At 34.0% G+C, this 21,331-nt stretch overlaps 1 protein-coding gene across 1 annotated transcript in view; it reads right to left on the bottom strand.

Moving 5' to 3' along the window:
* Positions 1 to 21,331, bottom strand: part of LOC149789283 (A disintegrin and metalloproteinase with thrombospondin motifs 9-like) — a 343,799-nt gene that overhangs the window by 151,806 nt on the left and 170,662 nt on the right. The window contains exon 7 of the mRNA XM_089975475.1: positions 6,954 to 6,994. Coding sequence (XP_089831601.1) covers positions 6,954 to 6,994 — 41 coding nt within the window. The remainder of the gene's footprint in view (positions 1 to 6,953; positions 6,995 to 21,331) is intronic.

The following is a 21,331-nucleotide window of genomic DNA, read 5'->3' as shown; positions in this document are numbered from 1 at the left end:
AACTTTGTTTTGATTGTATCTTATTCTGCTTGACTTTCTGGGACATTTTGCAACAGTTTCATCTTTGATCTTACTCCTCATGGTGCATTTTACTTTTGCTTGAATGGTCTTCCTGGGGCTTTTGCATTTCTTGCTACTTCACTTTTGCTTGTCCTAAATAACCATTTTACCAATATTATCCCCGTGTTTGCTCTGTCTGTCTGTCTCTGTCTATCTGTCTCTCTCTCTCTCTCACACACACACACACACACACACACACACACGAGATTATCCTGGATCAGCTACCATGGTGTGTTTTCCTGCAAAGCACTTCACTCTAACCACCTTGACACTAAATAACCCACTTGTGTTACCCGAGTCCTAGAACATCAAACTAAATAAAAATGTATACTTTCCCTCACAAGTATGGATATGTACCCAGTGGATAATGCATAGTGGTTTATTTCCTATACTGACAGAGCATGTAATCACATATCTACTTCAATCACGAACTTGCCTCTTCTGATAGATAGCAAATTATTATGAATGAAAAAGGAGTGGGACCAATTGATGCATGATATTTTCAATCTGGTCTAGTTTCACATGACATATCAAAAGCAACAGTACAGCATAGACCATATATATATTAATATTAAAGTCAAGTCAGTGGCAGTAAGGTGTCAATCAGATCAAATGCCTCAGATCCAACCAATGAATTCATTCAATGTAGACAAGACAGATAACTCATTTAGTGTACAAATGAGCACTGGTTCAACCCTTCAAAAACGAAAGAACTTTTAATACCAGCACTTAAGCAAAGTCCACAATATCTTACTTTGAAAGAGCAAATTTAGGTTTTGGATTGGTTTTCTTGGTTTTAATGACACTATTAACACAGTATTAGTTGTATCTAATTTTGTTAGGAAATGAGAAATAACTACCCTTCCCAAGGACACAGAGAGGCAGCTGACCTAGGCTGGCATGGGTGGATATCCAAGTAGCAACTATAAGTCTACAAGTCTGACACTGTACCAACTGAACTACATTCAGTTTCTGGCAAATTTAGATATTCAATTCAGATTAAAAATTAAAAGCAATTCTCCAAATGTTAAAAACTTTACTAGTTACACAATAATCTGCATAATGCAGTTTAGTCACACAAGTAATACATTTAGTCACACAAGAATCATGACTGCTATTGATGACAAATTCAATGATTATCACTATATTCTAAGCAGACTGTGTCCCAAAAGTCAAGCAGAAAAAACTTCAAATCCATCATCAAATAATCACTCATCCGAAAAGGTTTTACGTAATTCATATCTGGATACAAATGAAGCTTTCTTTAAAAAATCAAAGAAAAAAAAGAAGAGTCCCTCGAAGGGACTGATGCTCTACTTGGCAAAAAGAATTTCCAACAATTCAAGACAGACCATTCTTCATTGTAACTGCTGAGCATTGATTGATACTCAAGATAACAAGATTTTCAAATCAGCTGCTACAGTGCACATACTAAATGTCAGCTTGGTACCATTTTCTTTTGGACAAAACAGACATCATTAGAAGTTTTGGGGTGAAAACCCCATGTTATAATGGTCATCAATTGGGAGTAGTACCAACAAGATTTTTAAGACAGTAATCATGACAGCCAATTTGGATGTACAACTGGCATTATTTTCATCTAGGACCAGCTAGGTAACATAAGACATCTACTGGTGAAAGCTCCATGTTGATGCAATATTCTATTTGGGAGCAGAGATAACAATATGTTTCCATTTAGAATGAGCAGCAAAAAAAGATCTTCAAGATGGCTCCTATGGTGTACATTTTGTACGTTAGATTGTTGTCATTTTTATTTAAGACCAGCTATTCATCATAAGAAAGAAGTTTTTTAATAAAAACCTCAGAATGATATGACCATCTACTCAGGCAGTGTATCAGTAACATGACTTTTAAGATGACCACTATGTGGTGTCCATTTTGGATGTCAGATCAGCACCATTTTCATTTACCATAAATTGGACATCAGAGAAGTCCTCTGGTGAAAACTCCATGTCAATACAACTTTCAGCTGAGGTAAAATGGTGATAAGAAGATTTTAATGTAGTTGCCATGGTGGCCATATTGCATGTAAGAATGGCACTATTCTTATTTAAGAAGTCTTTTAGTGAAACCCACACACTGATATTACTATCCACTTAGGAGGAGTAGCAATAACAAGATTTTCAAGATGACCACTGTGTGGCAGTCATATCTGATGTCAGATCAGCACCATTTTCATTCAAAACCAACTGGACATTATAAGAAGTCCTCTGGTGAAAACCCAACATCCTCACTACAGCTTTCTGTTCAGGTAGATTTGTGTTAAAAAGAGTTTTAAGATGGCTGTCATGGCAGCAGATCAGCACCATTTACATGCACCAAGATTTTCAATATGGTCATTGTAACAGCCATACTGAATGTCTGAGCAGCACCATTTCCATTTACCAGTAGGTCCACCTAGACCATGGGATGAATGTCATGGGAACCCTACAAGTGGTTTATGAGAAGCAGCAATAACAAACAGGTGCTAATGGACAACAGACCATCCCATAAGCTGTTCTGGTCTATGACCTATAAAGCTGAAGAAAAAAAAAAGCAAAACAATTTAGACTAAAAATAATATGTGCCTATAAAATCTGGTCCCCAGTACACACACAATGAAAGAGAATCAGTGTACCAATTAATGTCTTTTCTTCATAGCACAGTTTTTCAGAAAAGAATTAAATCCATTGCAACCCTTGTTCCTGAAGCTATATATTAAACCCATAAAATGCAATAAATGTGACTGAAGCCTTGGTAATTTGTTATCAAACAACTTCTGTGACCTTGAAATTTACCCCTCCAACTGTCTCCATCATTATGATGCTTTATTGCATTCCTTAATGTGTAATACAATTTGCCCATGTGAAAAAGTGATGTGAGATACAAATTTCTTAAGTTACCATATGGACAAGATAAATTGTTTTTAGTGTAGAACACATATGGAAGATATTTATATTTTTCATCATGTGACTGCTAATATCTTTCATCACATGACCTTCTACTGCCAGCATTTTGCACACAGTGGAAAAAAATTCACCAAATTTTACTAATTCTTGAGCATTCTTTCACAATAATGAACATAAGCATTAATTGCAACAAAATTTATTTACATACTAAAATGGGCAGCTGTGTATTCTCTCTTAAAGTGAAGAAATTCTGATTGAGTGTTTTGCTGTTTAAAACTTATGTCAGTATTCACAATACCATTCTGACCTCAACAATCATTTTTGTTACATTATACAAGATAAATAATCCTTCATTATGTGTTAGTGTTGGATATGAAAATTCCACCCTCCAGATCAGAAATTTGTGTTGGACACTGAGTAAAGCCTCAAGTCTGATGCAAAATTCTGCCCCCCAGGTGAAATTTTTCTATGCTGCACCTATATATATATGTAGGATTCTATTAATTTGATATGAATGCCCTGTCTGACACCAGAGATATTATGTTTATGACATCATGAGCATTTGGTATGTTTCTTGAATCTGTAGCACTGAAAAGGCATTTTCTTAGCCTCTGAACAGTAATCAATTACTTACAATAAATATTTGGCTGTGAACTAACTTTTTTTTATATTCCTTATAATGAAGTAAAAGCTCTGTATTTCAAAGCTACCATCTGTACTTGCTTATAAATTACGACCAATTGCAATCAACAAAACCCTAATCTTCCTTTACATAATTTGCCAACAGATGAAAGTCTATGTTGTTTGTTCTAATGACTGCATATCCATACCAATGATACCATCTTTATCATTTCAACATCATTTCCTTGAGAGAAATAAGAGAAAAAAAATAACATATTGTGTGTTGATGTGAAACAGGATAATTCTACCCAAGGAATGGGGAAGGGGGACAGGAACTTGGAACTATAAAACATCAATGCATGGGAAGGACTCTCTTAACCTCCACAAATATTTGATAACTTTACCCACCACCAAAGTAAAAACATAATCATGTGCTTCTTACCTTTTGAAATGTCATTTCAAGGATGCTCCATGTACTTTGGTTGACTTTCATGAAATATCTGATGACAAATTATCTGTTGAATTATGAGAATGTTGTGTGACCTATACATTTTACAAAAAGACCTTCATATCCCTGGATACGTTCAATGACCCACTGGTAAAGTTTAGTACAATTTCAATTAAAATTTATCCATTGAGATACAAGATTTGTGCATATTAAGAAACACTGCACACACACACACACATTCTGATAAATGACTCCTGTGTCTTTTACTTTTTACTCTATAAACCTCAAATCTTTAAGGAATGTTTTTTTTTCTCTTGCCCTCAAATAGAGTTGTGTGTAAGTATGATGATGATTCACTAATAAAACTGGGGGAAATATACACTTTCAAACTTTTAAGCAAAGGACACCAGACAAATATTGTAACTGTTAAGTCTTGTACTTGTGTTGGCATTTTCTTGCAACACTGAAGGTAATACTGGTCTGAAATAAAGCCTACATTGTACTTGAGCATACATTTTTAACTGTTCACAATGATGATCACTGAGCAAACCATTTATACAATTCAGTGCTTAATCTACAAATATTCAAAAGATGTTTCACAAGGAACAAAATATATCTTTGCACAATTGATATTGTGCATGGAGAGATGAATACACTAATTAAAGAAAGTTAATGGATACATAAGTTAGATACTTTGTATCCCAGTGGCCTTAATACCAGGGTACTATATAAAATTGTATAAAGTTTTAATTAAAAAAAAAACTGATATATTACATATTGTTATTTTAAAATATAAAAATGTCATCTGTGTGTGTGTGTGTGTGTATATATATTCTTCCCCCGCTGCTACCCAAAGAGTCCAAATCAAAAAAGATCATTTAAAAAAGGGCTGATGGGTCTGCCTGAGTCAGCTGCCTAATGGTACATCCTTTAGAGGGGCATTTAACTCGCATTTCCTCAGCTTGTTATAGACATGTTGTATTAAAAGTGCCCTTTCAACAACAACAGCAAAACAGTTACCACAGCTCCCTAGTGGTGAAAAACATCATCCATCTCAACTAATTAGCACAGGTGTGAAAATCATTCATTCAATCAAAGTTGGGGAGATTTAGTTAACTCCAAGGGAAATAGGTAAGGTAATTATGTGATAAATGATTGCTAAAACAAGTGATTGAACAGTCCATTGAAGGTATACATGATAATAATCCTGGATGTATCATATGAAAGTTATTCAAAGCTTGAATGACTCAATGTTTTCATTTATAGGAAGCAACTATTTTCTTCTAATATCACTTCAACTTAAAAGGTGTAATGTCTGTAAATGTTAGAATGTATCTTGTGAAACATCAATCATACTTTTAACCCAAAAAAGTCATTTCTTTTAAAATGCTTTGAATGTCAACTTCGAATTAAAATTGTGCCACAGGACATAAATTCAACATGAGGCTAGTAATTCACTAAACTAAGCATCCAGAAGGAAAGAAGAAAAGTGAAGATAAACAAGTTGGGGATAATGTTAAACAACACAAAATACATTGGTTTTCTAGCAGTCCACTGTACTGCAAACTGAGCCCAATTTTCAAATTCCAACCTTACAAAAAAAAATATTGTGAATTCACTTGGGGGTGGGAGTACATGTACCAGTTTTTGTGAATTTGTGATTGCTACAAACCATGAATTTCAAAACAAAACAATAGAACCCTTCCCCAATGCAAATATTTAAGAACTGAAGAAAATATCAATTTTCTCAAAATCAGAGAAACTGAAGCACATAAAATTTAATGAATTTAAAATCATGCAGAATTCCAAACTCTAGCAATTTCTATCTAAATATTTTACTTGCACTCAGTCCCCAATACATCTAGTCCACGACCATTCCAAAACCATCAATGAAACTGATGCTGTACTGACCAAAAAGAATTTTGAGGAATTTGACACAAGACCAATGTTTCTTCTTCAGCTGAATGTTAAAACTATATTTGATATTTCTGAGCCATAACAAACTTTTCAAATTAGCCACTGTGGCAGCCATAACTCAGATCTAAGATGGGCATATTTTCATTTAGGACTGGCTAAACATCATCAGAAGTCTGTAGTGAAAACCAAATGAGAAAAGACCATACAGTCAGGAGCAGTGGCAATAGCTTTCCATTTAGGATGAGTAGCTATGACAAGTTTTAAAAATCGTTGCCATTGTGGCCATGATGGATGCCAGATCAGCACTATTTTCATTTAGAACCAAGCAGACATTATAAGACGTCTTCCTGTGAAAACCCAGGATCAGCAGCTATAACAAGAGTTCAAGATAGAAAGTATGATGTACATACTGGACAGCAGATTGGCACCATTTTCATTTAGGACCAACTAGACATCACAAGAAGTCTTTTGTGAAAAATCAATGTCAATATGCCCATCTATCAAGAATTTTTCAAGAGTAGAGATCAGATCAGCACTATTTTTATTTGGGACCAAGAAGACATCACAAGAAATCTTCCAGTGAAAACCCAATGTCGATATGACTTTGTGTTAATGATGATGAGATAGCTGGCTGTGATTTCTATTTTGGATGTCATACCAACAGTTTTCATTTTGGACCAAGCAGATGTCATAAGAAATCTTTTAGTGAAAACCTCATGCTGATATGACTCTCTATTCAGAAGGAATAGCAATAATAAGATTTTTAAGATAGCAACTGTGCTGTTCATATTGTATTTCTGAATGGCACCATTTTCATGTATGGCCATCTAGACCATGGAATAAATGTGTGTGCAAAGATTCATGGTAATCTTCCAAGTAGTTTCAGAGTAGTGAGAACAAACTTATGGACAACAGCATAGCAAAAAACAACCATTATATTTGCTCAAACTCACCAAGTGTTCCATAGCAGAAATTTAAAATAAGTTACTCTTACTCACCAAGCGTTTGACACTTGTGTGCAGATCTGCAGAGGTCCTTCCTGAAATGAGAACAGAAAACCAGAAATAGACAGAGTGCATGATTAATATGGTCAAAACATTTCAGCAAAACTTGTACTAGGAGTAGTGATGCAATTTGGACATCAAGGCAGATAAAAAATGAAAATATAAACAATAACAGCCTTCTAAATTTTTCTGTAGGACCTTGAAAAGTTCACAAATACCAGTCCATGTGGGTGTGGATGCTGAAGAAAGGTGTATAAGGTAATCTAATACTAAACTATTTGATTCACAGCTGTTGTGTCAGGGAACAACCTGAACCATGATACATGGGGCAATGGTGTAACTGATGAGGAGGAGGATCTATGGGGCTTAAGAGATATACAAAATGATATAAAAAACAATAGATGCCATATTTATACTTTTTTAATAAACACAGAACTACAAAACAGTACAGATCTAGAACTGCTACCACATAAAGTGCTGGCATTTCATAGTCAATGCTGGTCAGCTAAACTCAGAAAGATATCAAAGAAAATAGACCCTGAACAGCCAAAATATTGTGTGATAGTAGTTTGGATCTGTGCTATTCGCCTGAAATCACATAGTGATTGCATGGGGTCTATACAGTTCAGGCAGTGGTGGTTCAGTTGGTAGAGATTCAGACTTGTAAGCCAAGAGTTGCAGGTTTGATACCCACCCATGCCAGTCTGATTCAGTTGCCCTTGTGTATCCTCTGATGTAGCGCTTAGCTCCCATTTTCTCAGTTTTTCAGTCAATAACATGATAAAAGTGCTAGTAAAACCAATAAAAATGAAACTATGTTGTTCACCTGAAATCACGAACAGACTTAACAGTACAGACCCTAATCAACTAGTAAAGATTGTGATAGTAGATTTGGGTCTATACTGTTCACAGTTGGGTTTCGCACACAGATACATTTTATACACAGCTGTCTCACCATCAAGAACTTGTACAGATTTTCTTGAAATCACAGTGTAGTACTGACTTTAGTCTTTCTGGAAAGTTCTTATTTTCAAGTACAAGTTTGGCACATAAGATATTTTTGTTACTGAGTAAAACAATACATTTAATACTGGAAACCTAAGGATACAGGCATGATGCTGAATCTAAATTTCTTGACAAGTTATTCCTGTATAACCACGGGTTTCTAAAGTGTTGTAAACAAGCCACTGTATTTGAGTGACACTGTATTGGAATTGTTAAATAAATCACAATTTCTGGACAAACACTCAATTGCATTACTATGCTGTGGATTTGTTAAAGTTGTACAATGGTTCAGCCACAGCTACTTACTTTCAGTTCTAACCAGTGTTACTATCAGTAGCAGACTGGTTTTCATTCTAGATAGTGTTCCCAACAAAAATTGGAGAAACGGTTAATACAAATGTTACAGGTACTTTAACACCATAAAAAACGTTAATGTCCTCTTAACCTTTTTTTTTAAGGGAAAAATTCTAGGTGTGTCCTTGTGGATCATAAAAAAGGAATGATAAATGTAAATTTCAAACAAGGATATGCCACATCAATTTAATTAAATTTGACCAAATGTGACATCATAATTTCATTATCAAATGTAGGCATCATAACAAATATTTCATGAGAAGTTCTTTTGACATATGTACTTAACTAGCCCTTGAAATAAACAAAAACAGTGGAAGTCATTCAGTGCAGAGTTAAGTGGTTCTTGACTTATGCCCCTTATGTCTCCATGATGATGGCTCACTTCATCATGTTATCAGAATACACAGTACATACTATGGAACAAGTCCAATTCTGTATATTGTAAGCAGCATGGATACAGAATTTTAAATTATTTGATATCAACACTTTTGCACTTCATATATAATCTTAAGTTATTCTCAGAATTTTGGATAGGGTATAAACTAAAGGTGATACTTGTGCTTGAGTTCATAATTGTGGAAATCATTTACTGTATGGGTGATTTCAACAATGAAGCATCAATCCTAAAAAAGCAAATAATAAAGTGGCTGGTCCAGTAATCCGTTTGGAAAGAGTGAGAGTCTGGAAAGAGTGAGAAAATAAGACAGTATTTGGACAAGTCTAACAGAACATAAATACAATTTTAAAACTTTTACTCAAAGAAAGAAGTAACAAAGTCACTGGAAATATTCTAGAACAAATCAACAATAGTAAGAATAAAGAATAGTTACTCTTTCACTAACACTCATTTGTAACCTTTACTTTCAGAAGAGACAGACAGACTTCAAAATGATTTTGCTTTTGTTGTTGTTGTGGGTTTAATGCCATTTTTAGTACACGGTAAGCTCAACATGGACAAACCCAGTAAAGCCCCAGTAAGAACCAATGACCCATGGGAAGCTACAAGCAAGCTTTCTCACATATCTGTACTGAGCTTCAAATGAAAAGAAAACCTTCAAGATTCTACAGCTGTAAAGATGATTTCGAGTTCGAACACTTCCATGAGACAGAATAAACTTTTAACATAATACAGTGATTCCTCATATAACACAGGTATGATCATGGATCCAATTACAAGGTGACCTCACCTGTATTACAATTTACCCCCGTATAAGCCAACTTCATATGTATCAATGGTAAACTTTTGTCTTTGCTGAGCAAGCATTATTGTTTGGGGCCATTATTTTTTTGTCTTCAACTGTCTTTACCAACTGTAGGCAATATTTGTCCACCTTTTAATAAATAAATATTTTGGCTCAGGCTGAATTCTGTTTCAGTAAATCTTTTAAGTAACAAAAACTATTACCTAAAGAATACAAAAAAGGCCATGAAATAGTGCAAGACTATTTCAAGTTATTTCAGAATGAAAAAGCTATCCTGGATACAGTCAGCAGCCTTATCAGTGGATCAATGTTATTTAAGAAAAAGTTTAAATGGTTTGTTTACAGATATAGCTATTTGTCCTATTTATTAGGGAACACAAACAACCCTTTGAGATTTTATCGTACATATTGAAATCAGTATCTTCTTATGTAATCTTCCATCAAAAGGATTCCACAAGATTTCAAGTGCTTTCACTTTTATTCCAACTAATACTTGTACTGATAACCATCTTATATCTGGTAGTTTGGATTCAACTTGGTTATTTTACGTGCAGGGGGTAGGGGTGGGGTTAGCAAATTCTACCACTTAACGTTTTTTAAAAATTACTATGGATTGTAACCTGATCTCAATTAAGGTCAAATCTTTATGTCAAGACATTGAATTATTTCACTAGAAATACACTAAAAATTAAACAATTGAAGAAGTCAGTTGTTTTCTTGGAGTGTTTGGTTCTTTTGTTTATATAACAAAAATTACATACATATTCCAACTATAGAGAAAGTATTTGAAAATACAAAATCATGTATCACAGATTTAAAAACTTAACCATTCTCTTTGAAAACTAAATTATGCACAACTTTCCTAAGCTATTAATGGGCTAAACTATCACATGTCTTTGGTGTATTGACAATGATTTGTGCAATCGTTGCAACTGCTGTATTTCTTAAGTCTGTCTTTATATTATTTCTGTTGCTAAAGCTTGGCTTCTGACTTGAGAGCTAGTTTTGGTCCCACTACAGTACAGAACATGAATGTGAGGATATTATATTAGAAACACAGCTGCATGTTCCTATCACACCCAGAAAATTCAAACATTACAGTAAGGTATGGTTATAAACCTATGTAAACCAGTGAGGGGAAGGATTATCTGTTACTATAATATTTATCAACTTGACAGAAATACAGATGGAAGATTAGTCCAGAAGTGTGAAAAAAGGAAACAAATGAGCCAACTTTCTTTGGTGAGGGATGAATGAAGAAAAAAAATATCTGGAAAAATACTTTAGATGGTAGACATATACTTTAGATGGTAGACATCAGATCATACAAAGAGTATATCATTAGCCTGTACTCAGCTGAAGCTACTTATTATGCAGTACATCTTTTTAAAAGTTTCCATACTGTTTGACATAAAATTACAATGTCTACCTCCATTCACTTTTTATCAAAATGTTTTAGTTAAACAAAAATTTTGACTGGAGTGGGAGATAAAGTAGTTTACATTGTTTCTTGTGTGTGTGTGTGTAGACTTGGCTACTGTCTACTCCCATTGTAAGTTCAAGATTTTTAGCAAGTCAAAGTTATTTTAGTATATTGATTGTATAGTTGCATTGTCCTTTAAGTTCTCTTGCAAATTGCCATTAAGATAAACCTTGTGAAGATGGCTGTGGGTTTTTTAAAACCTAAGAGACTGAACTCATATGGAGCAAGTACAGTTTTTAGTGTAATCATTTGATGTGTGCTGCTGTATGATGCTGATATGTACATGATTATCATCACAGCTTGTTATAGAATATTAAAATATTGTATATACTCACTTATACGACGAGTCCAACTGCAAAAAGCACAGACCCAGATCTGACATCACATAATGTGCCAGCAGATCTGGGTCTGTGCAGTTTGTTAGGAGTAAACAGTAGAACAAACACAGACCCTGATCTTCTGGTGCATTATGCTATGGCAAATAAGAATCATGTTGTTTACAATTTGATTTGACATTTCAGCAAGTATGTTTGGAACATCAAATACCTGAAAACGATGGGGATCACTCTTCGTTCTGTGTTCCTAGCAGAAAGAACTGGACAAATGGACTTGTAATACCTTATATACAAGGGAAATGGGACATATATTTGTGCAATTTTTCAAATGCCTGCGCTGTACCTGAAGTGTTACTGTCCTCTCACATCATCCTCTCATCCCATCCCATCAAATTCCATCCAAACATCATTCTGCTCAACAACTTTGAAGGACTTCACAGAATGATATTATGCTTCATATCAATAACATCCAAGTCAAGTTCAATTATAACTATTTTTTGGGACAATTTTATAAAGTTATTGCCTTTGACTTGGCACTTTGCCCCTCAATTTCATTTCTATTCAATAACTTTTGATCGAATTCATGCATTAAAATCAAATTTGGGAGACTTTACATAAAGAAAATCCTGTTATGTTCAATTTTCACTATTTTCTGGCAAAGGTTTACAGAATAATGGACCCTGTTCAACTTGCAAATTGGCCCTTCATTTTCTGCTCAAGAACTTTTGAAACACTTCTTGCTGAAACCAAATTTGATCTGAAGCTTTACATTAAAAAGATAGAAAGATAGCAGTTATGTTTGATTTTAACTGTTTCCAACATAATGCTGTGAAGTTATTGCCCCATCTGACTAAAAACTTTGCCCTTTATTGTACCATACTGGAGGGGGTTTCAGTGGCATAAAGACACATTTCTATATTTTTATACAGAGTGCTTGAAATTTAAACATAACATTCTTTTAATGCAAGGTTCTGTTAACAAGGTTCTGCTATGGGACAGGAAATCCTAGAACATGGTCCTTTCCTTCTAGTCCGAATAACAGAAAATGGGTGAAAGCTTTACCCTGTGAACAAAAAATATGAGAGCTTATAATAACAAAAAAAGTCCATGCTCTTAACTTTCAGACTTGTATTTCTTTGGTTCCTAAACCATTTCAATCAATAAATTCCACTTTTCAGATGAGTTTATGACTCTAGGTTTTATTCTGAAGTTAGACAGACATACATAAGAGAAATAAATTAATATAATAATTCACATAGGTTGCCCCACATGACACAAAACAAATTTCTCAGTGCATGTTGCTTACTCTCTCACGCACTTTTATGAAAACCCAGCAACAACATTTTCAATGTTTTGACAGCACATATCTCTGAGCTGCTTGCAGCTTAGTATTATGGGACACATCAAGATATTATTAGCAATATTTACTATGTCTTAAATTAACCTTCAAAGAGTTTATCACATATGTATTTTAACATTTAAGAAACTGAAATTCACATCCCTGTTTAGTTGGAAAATGCTAAGAAATTTTTTTTAAAAGCTGCACAAGAAAAAACAAGTTTCAAGGTATACTTAATAACAGGAACCATCTCAAAAAAGAAAATACAAATTTGGAATTGTGACAACATAAAACACTGGCCAAAACAAAAAAAGAAGTACTTTAAAAGTACAGGTAATCAGTCACTTAAAGTGGAATCCACTCACTCCAGTCAAACTGATTAAAACAATAACACTAGAAAAAAGATTGAAATATTAGTGGTGGGGGGCCAACATTTCAGTATTTGTGTTATGAAAGTAGTATATACCATTCTAAGGAGTTCGATACCCTAGGAAACAAAAATTTGTATTCCCAATTTAACAAGGCTGCTCTAATGTAATTTTGTCCATAAATATTACCATCTATACTCACTTTTATGTTTAATAAACTGCACACAATGTACAGGCAGATATGAGTGGGTTTTTTTTGCAGATGGACTTATAAACGAGTATATATATGCTAGGTGTGTGTGTGTTATTTTTAACAGAGCTTTAATATTTTTTTAGTCATATCGCTACAATGTCTGCAGTGTGGCAAATTATAGTGATGTCTAGCACGGGGGCATCATGTCCCACCCAGTCACATTATCCTGACACCAGGCCGACCAGTCCTAACACTAACCTCTTAATGCTGAGTGCCAAGTGAGATAGCTGTCAGTACCATTTTTGTAAGTCATTGGTATGACTCAGCCAGAGTTTGAATCCACAACCTCCTGCCTCCAAGTTAGACACTCTAACCACTTACACCACCAGAGCAGTCTGGTAGGTCTTCAGGACAAAATAGTTTGATACACTGTACACAACTCAACTCTGAATTTCTTGAAAATTCTTTTTAAAAAATGTAATGGCTTGTACAATTTCAACTAAGAGAATGAATTTAATAAGGAAATTTGTACAGTTTTCATTATTAAAAAATGTCTTCCCTGATTTCAAAGATATACAAACCCTCGAGTGGAAATGTGAACCTCCGTAAACAATACATTCTGCTGCAAAGAATTAATAAAAGCTATTAAAAAATTTGAAAGATAAATCATGGAGGTACTCAATTGAAAATTTTACACACAAAAAATATCCCATGATTATCTGTATACTGCTTTTAATAGTTTTGTGGTATAGTGCAGTATTTCTTTCACCTGAAAATTCAGTACGTGTAGCATTCCAACAGATTCACAGCTGATCCTATGCTCAAGTAGCACAGTTAAATATAGATGAAGGATGTCCGCTTATGTGAGCATGTGGGCCAAATGCTCTATCAGTGCTATATATATATAATCAAAGCCGACATTGTCCTTTGTGCTTGTTAGCTCTTTGATCAAAGACAAGAAAAACTAAAGCTATGGTTCATCATCCACCTGTCAGACACCTGCTTGTTTTGATACTTCTTAAGTACTGAGGAGTGCCATTTTAGGGTATAGTTTGTCCAAAGTGAAAATTGTGCCATTTGACATCCTCCAACAGGACATCCAATACAGCCACTGTAGTGAAAATCTTCTTATTGCTACCAGATGGTCCAATGGACAAACTTTTTTTGCCAGCCAAAATCTCCTTATCCACACTATGTCCCTAGGTGAAAAGCAATAAGCTCCCATTTCCTGAACATGATATGGCCTATAATGTGTTAAAAGTGCTATTAAAAACCAACCAACCATGGCAAGGAATTCTGTATTGCATTTACAGTTATCTTGTGAACATGTTAACACACACACACAAATACAATCTATCTATTACCAAATTTGTTGGAACAAACAAGAATATCTTAGATGGTTTTAACACTCAGGCTGTTAAAATGACCAAAAAAATGACAGAACAAGCTGATGTATTATGGAATCTGGAATTTCTCTCTGCCAATAAAGTGTCAGTCCCTTTGAGGGACTTTTCATTTTGCCAGTAAAGTATCAGTCTCTTTGATAGACATTTGTTTAGTATTATGCTGCCAAGTCTGAGAAAAAAAAGGCAATCTGAAATGAAAATGCAAGCCAACAATACTAGCACTTATAAAGAATCCCTACATAAGATATAACTACATGTATTTAGAATGGGACTTCTATAGCCTTGCAGGCAAGTGATGAATCAGTACTTTAATAATTTAAAAGTACAATATGTAATTTGCAAGTATCAGTTCTTCCATTCTTTTTCAGCAGTCTGTGCCAAATTTCTGACAAAACAGGACTAAATTTAAAACACTTTACAAAGCTCTTGTTTGAATGATTTTTACTTCAGTGCTGGTTAATTATAAATAATTGGATTTCCTTTCCTGATATAAAGACAGCATAATAATGGAATGCACAATTCAATTAGCATCCACTTTGCAAAAGCAAAATCTACTGTGCTAAGGCTTTCTTATCCAAATGTGCTTTTGAATGAATTGCAAATCTATTTACAAGTACAGTGTACAACACTAAAGCCACTTAAAACTTGCAAGAAATTTGCATTCATGCTACTCTTTGATAAGTATCCCAAGATGATATAATAAAATCTCCTGTTAATTGTAGATTCCATTTTCATATTAACCTACATGAGAACTATTTGACCTTTGTTTACTTGCTTTAAAGCTAAGAGCATGTCCCATGTATTTTTGGAAAGCAACAACGAGTCATGCTGAATCAATCTCGATATGTATAATTATTTTGAAATAACTTCTTATACACTTTTCAAGCTGCTTGTTGTTTGATGAAAAGTTTATACTGATAAGTGCCATATTTATAAGACAAGAGAGTATTTTGGGTTAGGATGTGATAATGTAAAACTAAGTAAAAAGAGTGTTTTGACTTTTTTTGGACCCATGGGGGAGGTTTATCATTTTATCATGAATACTGACATATGTTTTCAAAAATAATAGATTAAGCAGAAGATTCTGGTATAGATTCAAAAATTATTAACAAAAACTGGAAATGCAGAAATATTTCAGTTAAAACTTAACAGAGTATCATTATTCTCTTTGGACCCAGTGTAAGTGGTTTATCATGAATAATGACAAATGTTACATAAGAAAGTAAAATTACTCATATGAGAAAAACTTAAAGTCTCCAATTTAATCCCAAAGTTACGAGGATGGTTACAAATGATTCTTTGTTGCACAAGTTACTCACACAAAATTCCACACAAAATGTTAACATTATCCATCAACATTTTTTACCAGTAGGAGAAATTTTTTGGTTCAAACTAAAATTCAAGGATATGAAAATAACAAAACTCACAAAAATGGGTGTCTTTAGCATCAGTAATGGAGTTATCAAGAATGTTGATTACAGTAAGACCTGAAATCCTGGCACATTCTGAAAGGACATTCCTCTGGAGATTGATGTGTTCTGAATTGCACTGCTGTTACAGATAAAGTCTATAATGTTATATATAGAACTTTCAATGATATGTAAATTAATTTTCCATGTGTCCACGAGATAGACTCACAAAGTAAGTAATCTCCCAAGTATTGCATACTGGTAGCCTGTATCATCAAAGGCCATACTGAGAAATCTTATGGCTCAATTTTTAATTCAAACCTCTGTCCAAATGCAATTGTACACCTTTACTGCTAACTGTTGAATGTAATTTGATAGAACAGTGCCAGTGAGAAAGTTTGATCAAAGATTACTTTTGACTTCTTATAAGGTCCCACAATAATAGAGCAGAAACCAATCAGACAAGATTTTTGGACATCAGAAAGGTGTCACAGACACAATATTGATAGGTTTAAAACAGATATATGTTAGGAATAAGTGTCATAGATACACTGTCTGTTGGTTTAAAACATATACAGTATATATACTCTCTTTGATATATATGTATCCAGAGCAAGTGCCTGAGATTCCATAGTATGATGGTATAGAACGGATGAAAGGGGTGCGAAATTTCATTGAAAGTAATCATTTTTTTTTATTCACAGGAAGACATGCTTATGGTAAAAAATTTCAGCTGCATCATTATTATTAGCACTAGATATGTATAAATATGAGTCCACCCACCCACCAGTATGAAACAACTGAACATAGGAGTTCCAAATTAAACTGGGGCAATAGCTCCATTAAATTTTATCACAAAATGGGGAAGATTAAACTTGAGCTTTAGGTCTTCCTAGCATAAAACAAACTTTGGTATTAATTTTCAGACTGCAGACATCATAGCGATATGACTGAAAAATTGTTAAAGCTACATTAAAAAAATCCACCTCCACTCCTACATACACAGTCCTTTCATTCTTATGGGTCAGAAATTAAATTTGTGACATGTGACAAGCTAGGAACGATGGGGATAAGTATTATTATTGACTCCCTAAATAGTCATGGTCAGATTACAAAGTTGCCATATCTGCAGTAAGTACTAAATATACTTATAAGTCAAGTCCAACTCCAAAACACATAATGCACTGGCTGTCTATATTGTTGGTTCTACTGAGTACTCGAAAACAAACTGAATAGACACAGATGTGCTAGTACATTATGCAATGGCAGATCTGGGTTTGTGCAGTATGTAGCTGGACTTGTCTTATAAGCAAATATATATGGCACATTATTTGACTTCAAATTTATGCAGTACAGACTCTTTTACTCCTTGGCACTGGAGTATGTACATTTTCATGCCTGCTGCTAATTTCCAGGTATAGGTTGTATATATTTCATCAGCTATGTTTTCAACAGATATGAGATTTTTCACCTTTCATAAGATCTTGTACTTCTTCTGTAATCTCTATGACATTTTTATAGTTCTTTAGCTCGTAATAAGTCATCAAACAGCCGTAGGTCAGGGTAACCACAATGGGGAGGGGAGATGTCACAATGGTATTGAAAGAAAACTGACCAGACAACCTACCATATATACCCATGTACAATATTTTATTGTTTCAAGTTCAAAGATGTGTAAGACATTTTTGTTTTAATTCTATTAAATCTATAACAAAAAGAAAAAGTTGAATTATAATGAATCAATGCTTTGTTTTCACACATTATATACCATGATAACAATTACTGGTGATGTGGCACTTCCTAAAACTAAGAACTTCTGAATTATTGCCTGACATGTTCAATACAGCAGTGTTCAAACTATTACTAGTATTTTAAAAAAATCAATGATATGCAATAAATATGGGACAATACGTCCAAGTATTTAGTTCTAATATTTATTATTAAAGCTCTTTCCTGGCATATCTCTAATAATTTTAAGATCTGTTTTCAGATGACAGAGCAGAACTAATCCATTGTTAAACAACAGCATAGCAACCCCATTTAAATATTTCTAACTCAGTCTTGATAGGGTCACACCCCATGTCACTGGGCCTTATTCAATTTCTAAGAGCACCTTCTCTTTAACAGATTTCTGACTGTTGCTATTAAAGCAATGGTATAACCATTACTGTAAGGATAGCCTTGATACCTGATCAAGATGACATTAAGTCCACCAAATTAAAGAAGCACTTTGTTAATCAGCAAGTCCCTGATAAGATAAGCATTGTCCTCACCTATCCATGTGACATAATGAAGACATTCTTTTCTGCTTCTTAGTCATAAAAGCGGGCACATGGAAATTTAAATACGCATGCATCATGGTATTTTTATGTCTTGTGTCAAAATCTTAATATTCTTAATGAATAAATAACATGTTGTCTTTAATCACTGCTCTGGAATTTTTTTTTACCTAAACTGATCGGATACCTGTGACCTATGTAGGATGAGTAAAAATGCTATTAAAAGCCAAGAAAGACAACTTCAAAGTAGAAAAATGTTTCAGTTGGATGTCTCAGGCAATATCAAGAAATTTGCATTGTACCATATGTTTGTCAAAGTGGTGAAATTTCATGGTCTTTAGTCAAATTTCCAACTAAACTAAATCAGGCATTTGTAAATAGGCTGAAATAAGTATTTTTGTATAAAATGGAACTGTGGTCTGTGACTGTTGGCAAAAAAACTTTAATAATCAACTGTCTGAAGTTGTCAATCTAACATCAAAGTATCTGGTACTTCAAAAACACTGTAAACTCCTAGGATAATAGATGACATCTGTCTGACAAGCTAAATAAGTACAGAAAAGTTAAAGTGATAAAGTTAATAATTTCTTGCTTTATTAATTGTTTTTCCCCTGGTATGTTATAAAAATGTTAAGGCATTTTTCAGTGAAAGAAAGAAAAACAAAAATGGTGCATGATATAACTCCAAGGTAATCAATACTGTCCTATTATTTAAAACATAAAAAATAAAAATAAACTGCAGAATTTCACGAAAATAAAATTGTGCCCTTGCAAGAATCTGTCCCATCACTAAAATATTCATGCAACTATACAAGCTATTTGTCTTTATGACCACAATGTCACAGACAAGTAAAATTTGGCAACAATCATTACAAATCCACTGCATGTATTTGTTTTCATGACATCTCATTTTTTATCGTAATTTTCCATCACTTGTCCAGCCTTGAACAAACTGTTTCCTTGATGGCATTATTAACAACTTCAATGCCTGTACCAACCATTGCACCCAGAGTTAGTAAGCCACATTTTTTGAAGTTGTTGTAAGAGGTCATTCTTGTATTCAGTTTTGATGCAATAACTAATTTAAATGAAGATGACAATCTACTGGCTCAAGCAATACCAATCTGGCAATATCATTATATTCAAATGACTAGCAAATAAATCTGAACATAAAAATAGGATATTTGCACAAAATTAATTTTTTCATAGCAATGGCATTTCAACTAAGGCAAGAAGAGCATAACATGGGGAGGAGTTGTGGACTGGAAAGATGATTATTTTGTCAGAGTGAAACTTTTCTACTTGTTTTATTTTTTGTCCTGTAACTGAGAAGAGAAAACAGATATTTGTGCATTTTCAAGGATACAAGAACCCATTAAAATATGGATAACCAAAAGCAAAATGTGCTAAAAGCTGGGTAGATGATTTAGTGTTTAACTTAGTCATGAGGCTGAGCTAAATAAAATATTCATATTGCACAAAAAGAAAACTTGTTAACAATGGACACATGCTCATGAAGGACAAATGTTATGAACCTTGTATTTTAATTTCACTACCTTATTAATCCTCTACTAAGTCCACCAAGGACACTAATTTTGCTCCCTGAGTGCCTTTTATAGACAATATTTATTGTATGTGAAAGGAGAGGAATCATTTTTAACAGTCTTGTCATAACCATGACAGGTAAGGAGGTGTGTTGATTTGGGGACACATGTTTGTATGGGAGTGGTCATCTGCCAAAAACACCTGATCAACACCTGTGTTTAAATGACCAGGTAATACCATCAAACACCAACCATCTGGCAAAGAGATATATCATCATGACAGATCTGACAACAGTGCTTGTCAGATCTAGCCACAGTACTTGTGGTCAACACTATAATCAGATACCAGCCTTGCTCAAGAATATTATGAAATCTATTTAAAAAATGAAACAGATAATTTCACAAAGGATTATGGCAAAATCAGTGAAGTACTGCATGTTTAATATTCCTTTGAAGTCCTGCACAATCACCTTGTAACCAATATATAAATGAAGTATTTTTAAAAAATTCATCGTTAAAAATCAAAGAAAAAAAACAAAGAGTTAATTAGAGGAAAATATTTCCTCAATCAGGACAGTCTACGACTACTCAATTTTAAGTTGACAGATATTATGGACAGTCTCAGAAAACACAATTTTAGGCTGAGAGGCATTATGGCTGTCCAGAAAAAAATGACTTCAAATTTTTTAATCGAAATCAATAAAGCAAACTGCTAAAAACGAGCACATACTTTTTACTCTTTGCATCTTACCAGTTCTGCACAAGAAATTCAATAATATTGACCTGTCCAAAAAGGCACCAAGTTAAACAATAAAAATAAGTATCTGTAGTGAAGCTGCTTTTTTCTTTCAGTTTGATAAAATATTTAAAAAAGCTTCTGCCGCTCCAATTTTTTTCTTAATAAATAAATTTCTAATTAAGAAACAACTGTGTCCAACAGATTTGTCAACTTACTCTTTATTTTATATCTTTGTACATCAAAGTACTTTGTTGTTGTTGTTGTTGTTGTAGGGTTTAAAGCCATTTTTCAGCACACGATAGGCTATACATGGCGGCCAGTATTAATGGTGGAGGAAGAACCAGGGAAAACCCTAGAAAGAACCACTGACCCACGAGAAGCTACTGGCAAGCTTTCTCACATATCCACATTAGCCAAATCCGAGACTCGAACCCACGCAGACAGAGGTGAGATGGCAGTGATCTGTAACGAAGAGCGCTTTAGACCACTCGGCCACTCGGGGCCCCCATCAAAGTACTAAAGAAATAATTAAATTCCAATACCTCTGTTACAATAGTAATTATACTTGAAATAATCCAAATGTCCCTTTGACAGTAATACCATAAAAACTCACTTAAAAGTCGAGTCCAACAGCAAACGACATAGACCCTGATCTGCTTTCACATGTGCTGGCATCTCAGGGTCAATGTTGTTTATTCTACAGCAGATCTGGATAT

Source organism: Sinohyriopsis cumingii, chromosome 11 (genome assembly GCF_028554795.1).
Source record: "Sinohyriopsis cumingii isolate HCF-2022 chromosome 11, ASM2855479v2, whole genome shotgun sequence".
Lineage (NCBI taxonomy): Eukaryota > Metazoa > Mollusca > Bivalvia > Unionida > Unionidae > Sinohyriopsis > Sinohyriopsis cumingii.
Note: the sequence above shows the minus strand (reverse complement) of the source record. Positions and strands in the feature narration are given on the sequence as shown.